The sequence below is a fragment of the Neltuma alba genome, unplaced genomic scaffold, assembly GCF_004799145.2.
Source record: "Neltuma alba isolate B1F8T4 unplaced genomic scaffold, ASM479914v2 tig00002985_pilon, whole genome shotgun sequence".
In the NCBI taxonomy this organism is placed as follows: Eukaryota; Viridiplantae; Streptophyta; class Magnoliopsida; order Fabales; family Fabaceae; genus Neltuma; species Neltuma alba.
Window position 1 is genome coordinate 95,295 of NW_021633092.1, and position 4,642 is coordinate 99,936.

General features: G+C 31.1%; 1 protein-coding gene across 1 annotated transcript; it reads left to right on the top strand.

Annotated features, from left to right (window-relative positions):
* Window positions 1–3,656: 3,656 nt before the first annotated feature.
* On the top strand, window positions 3,657–4,079 carry LOC114739926 (uncharacterized). Its single transcript, XM_028928030.1, has one exon. It carries the CDS (start codon window positions 3,657–3,659, stop codon window positions 4,077–4,079), a length of 423 nt encoding a protein of 140 aa, XP_028783863.1.
* The last annotated feature ends 563 nt before the right edge of the window (window positions 4,080–4,642 follow it).

Sequence of the window (4,642 nt, forward strand, 5' to 3'; positions counted from 1 at the left end):
TAATATACATTATACCTCTTATAAACAAAGTCAATATAATAATAAATAAGGAGTAAAATTGTATATCCATACAAAAAATTTCTCTCAATGCCTTATAAATAGGACTAAAAAATATTTTCTCTCTTTGTTCTGTAAATAGGACCAGAGGAATACATGTTTTGAAATAATTTAAGAATTTGTAGGACATTTTGTGAAGCATTTTCTCTCTCATTTAGAGGTGTTTAAATAGAAACCAAATTATAATTTTTAAAATACTTTTACGATATGCGGAAGAATTTATTTCGTTTTATCAAAAATCCATTTACTCATGCTTTGACTCGTTACTGTAAGAATCATACGTCCTTCTTATTCACTTCCACATTATTACTCCTATTTCGAATTCACACTTGGGATGATATGCCATTTTCATATGCGTCATTCTCAATTCGATCACAAGTTAAAATTAAATCTCAATATGTGTATCTAAATTCTTAAATTGATCTATTTAATTTTGTAGAATAAATAAAACTATATATATATATATATATATATATATGAATGTATCTTCAACGTATTCCCTGTGGTAAGATTTCTAATTTAGTCCTACTTAACTTGCCAATACAGATAACTGATAAGTTCAAATTAAAGAGACTCAAAGCTTCTTAAGTTGAAGATTATCTTTTTTTTTTTGGGGCCGACGACGATTATCTTGTTGGTAATATATACTACCTCCGATCCTAATTATAAGAGCCAGTTGACTAATTTGAGGAGATTAAAGAAGTAAGTTGAGTTAGTTATTTTTCCTAAATAGGTGTTGTCTTTCCTAAAATATCTTTACTAATCAAGTGTATTGACTAAAACTATAATTATTAGAAGGACTATCTTGGGAAAAATTGAGTAAAGATGAGAGATAAAGTGGATTGGGGTCTTATATTTAGGACCAAAATAAAAGTTAAATAGGGTCTTATATTAAGGATCAGAGGTAGTATTTACGAATCCCCCAATGTTCGATCAACGCTTAATTAATCAATACCGTCAAATATCAAATAATTATTTGAGAAAAATGGTCTGCAAGTTCAAATACTAGGATTCGTTTAACATACTAAGCTCACATCTTAGCTTTAGCTTCAGCTTCAATGCGGGTCGACAACTAATTGCATATAAGATTTGGCATTAAAAATTGTTATGCCTTCATAAAAGAGTACGCCAATTTTATATTTTACTCGATTCTTTGAAATACTCCCTCTGTTTCTTATTATAAGAGGCATTTGGTGCTTATGGCATGTTTCTATATATAAGAGACACTTAAAAGTTGTCTCTACTTTTTTGTGTTGATTTCCTATTTTACCCATATTTATTGTCTCAAACTCACACTCTCTCTCCTTCCCACTTCTCTTTCTTTTAATAAATTACCATTGTTCTCTCCTTATTAATGAGGGCATTTTTGGAAAAAAAATTATACTTTTTACATATTAATTGTTCTTAACTAATTTTAACTGTTTTTTTTATCAACGTAATTTGGTTATTCGTCTCTTATAATAAGGAACAGAGGGAGTAGTTAGTAGATCACAGCTAAAATTTAACGGTCATTCTTACTTGGATTAAGATGTATTCAGCACCCTGAAATATGTTTTTTAGGCGCATCATCCAGCATTTTAAAGTATTTTGTGATATATTCAGCACTCTAAAATACTTTTTAGGTATGTGTAATATTGTAAAGTATTTTTTTGGTACATCTAATACTTCAAAGTATTTTTTTAATTGTGTCCAACACCCAAAAAAAAATTTTCTGCATCCAGCACCAAGACCAAAAAATATTTCAGAATGCTAAATGCACCTAAAAAATATTTTAAAATATTAAATGTATCGTAAAATATTTTAGAATATTAAATACACTTAAAAAAATATTTTTAAATGCTAGATGGATTTTAATTCATCTTCCTCCTTGTCTTTTGTCTTTCCTTAAGTGTTCGTGGAGATCCGTGTCAAGAAATAAAATTAAGGACATCAACGCTGGAAGCTGATGAGATCCAAATTGAGATGGTAGCACTACAATGTACTTTAAATATAAAATATATAATATTACTATATAATAAGTAATGTATTTGGAATTGAGCACGATTTTTTTGGCCATCGATCGGCATTCAATTAATTGGAACAATGAGTTAAGATCAATGGCTCTCATTTTTTTCCGCCAGCCAGGGATCAAATTCAAACCAATCATAATTATTAGGATAAACCACATACGTACTGTTATGTTTTTTAAAACTTAAAATAACGTTATTTTAGACTCAACAATAAGGAAAAAATATATAAAATCTAACCCAATCTACGTGTCAAAAAACTCTTGCCCTGACAGAGCAAGAAATTGCTTTCACCAATTCACTGATCTAATCGAGCCACTCAAATTGAATTTTAACACTGTAATAATAAGAATGCTGAAATTAAGGTCGGAAAAAAATCAGATTTTATCTGAAATAACCATCTAATATAAAAATACGTCGTCATATATTCTAAAAATTTTATTACTGTAACAATAGAATAAATGCATTTTTACTAATTGTTTAAAAAAATAATTATATGCTAGTATTAATTAATTATGGTTACATAATAGTAATTGAAAGTCATAATGGTCTTAACTCTCCCCACGCAAGGCATTAACCAAATGATAGAAATTGAGTAAAGCAAAACAGCATCTTGGTTCAGTACTCGTCTAGGTACAATTTTTTAGAAACCTCAAAATAAATATACCTATTAATTGGTTCCTACGTATACCCTGAATCTGGACATGTAAAAAAGAGCACTGATTAATATCATTAAAAAAGAAAAAGAAAAAGCACTTGTTCGACGTATAAATAATCCAAAACTCAATTAAATAAAGCTGCAAACCAACTAGGTCAAGCAACTATTAATCTACAAGGAACTACATTCCTGATGATACAAGTTAGAATGAAGAATAAATTTTCCAATAAAAAATAGGAAAAATTACAATGAAGCCTTAAAAAAATAAATATTAATAAGTTTTAATGACAAATGAGCAATTTTTCACACTAAAATTTGCCATTATAGATTGTTTTATTGTCAATAAATTTTTTAGTAATTATATCCTTTATTTGAAACTTTATAGCAATTCCCAAATAAAAAAAAAACACTCGCTTGTAATTCAATTATATCATGCCTCTAATCACCTCATCTAAATTAAAGAGATATGATTAAGTTTGAAAATTACGTTCAAAATATTATTAGACATTAAATGTGAAAACTTTTCTTGAGAGGAATTCAATTCAAATCTTAATTAATTATATTATATTTTTTTGGACTGAATAATTAATTATATTATAAGGACTAATCTTTTCTGGTAAATTCATCCTACTATTTTTTCCATGACTTCAAGTAGAGATGATATGGAAGGGAAAATGATTATAAAAATATGTGGGCCATTAGTATAAATGAAATAGAAGTAGGGACCACAGGTGAAAAGTCATTGGTATAATTTCTTGGGCCAATTAAAATTCATAATAATCTGTAATGACGCCATTTCACAACACATTCCAATCAAAGAGTGCTTGCTACGACTCTCCAATTCTGTCATTATAAAAACCCAACCTTCACTGTTCCATTTCCAAAGCTTCAAACTTCAAAAGCCTTTCTCTCTCTTCTCTCTCTCTCTCTCTCTCATGGCTGAAGAATTCCAAGAAGCCGACGTCATCTTCTCCGATCACCACCGGCAGAATCCTCCGCGTGCTGCCACCTCGGACGGTGAGGATGACTATCGGAGTGACATTTCGCAGAGAGAGCTGGATTCGCGACGGGTTAAGTTGAAGAGGAGCAAGAAGAAGAAGAAGAAGAAGGAGATGGCAAATTCGATGCCGGTAAATATACCAGAGAGGATCTTTCGGCGAACGGATTCGGATGACGAGCTGCTGGAGGAGGAATGGGAGGACGAAGGAATGGTGCCGCCATACGTGATCGTGAATCGGAGAATCGCCGGGAAAATGGCGTTCTCGGTGTGTACAGGGAACGGAAGGACCTTGAAGGGACGGGATTTGAGCCAAGTTCGGAATTCAATTCTGAGAATGACTGGATTTTTGGAAGCGTAACTGTTTTCATTTTGCGACCTAAATTGCGTTTGGCGATACGGAGAATGAGATGGAAATTAAACTGTTTCAACAAGTCTCAGCTAGCAGTTAGTTAATGACGTTCTTCTTCTTCTATGGATTACTGAGAATGCTTAGAAGTCTTGCACAGATTGTGACAGGAGAAAAAATACATTCAGATACATTGATTTGAGATTAGAGAAGAGGTGAAGTCATCGTTGTTGCTTAATTAGTTCCTTAATCTTGAGGCTTTGCTTTGGTGCAATGGATTTCCCTTTCTTGGATAATTTGCTTAATTAGGATTAGCTTGTGGGTTTGTAGATTGTATTGCAGGTTTGATTAAGCTTGTGGTTTTCTATGGATTTTCCAGCTAAAATCTCTGGAAAGTGGAAACTACCAAAATGCTTCCTCCTATTATATACACACACAAACAACCTCCAGTCTTTAATATAAAATCTTATTTGACTTTTATTTTGGTTCTAATTATAAAATTCTAATTTACTTTGTCTCATATATTTGTGTTTTTTTTTTCAAAATAGTCTATCTAATAATGGTAGTTCTAGCCG

Excerpts from the sequence above, each read along its gene's own strand:
- LOC114739926 (XM_028928030.1), top strand. The coding sequence starts at position 3,657 with ATGGCTGAAGAATTCCAAGAAGCCGACGTCATCTTCTCCGATCACCAC.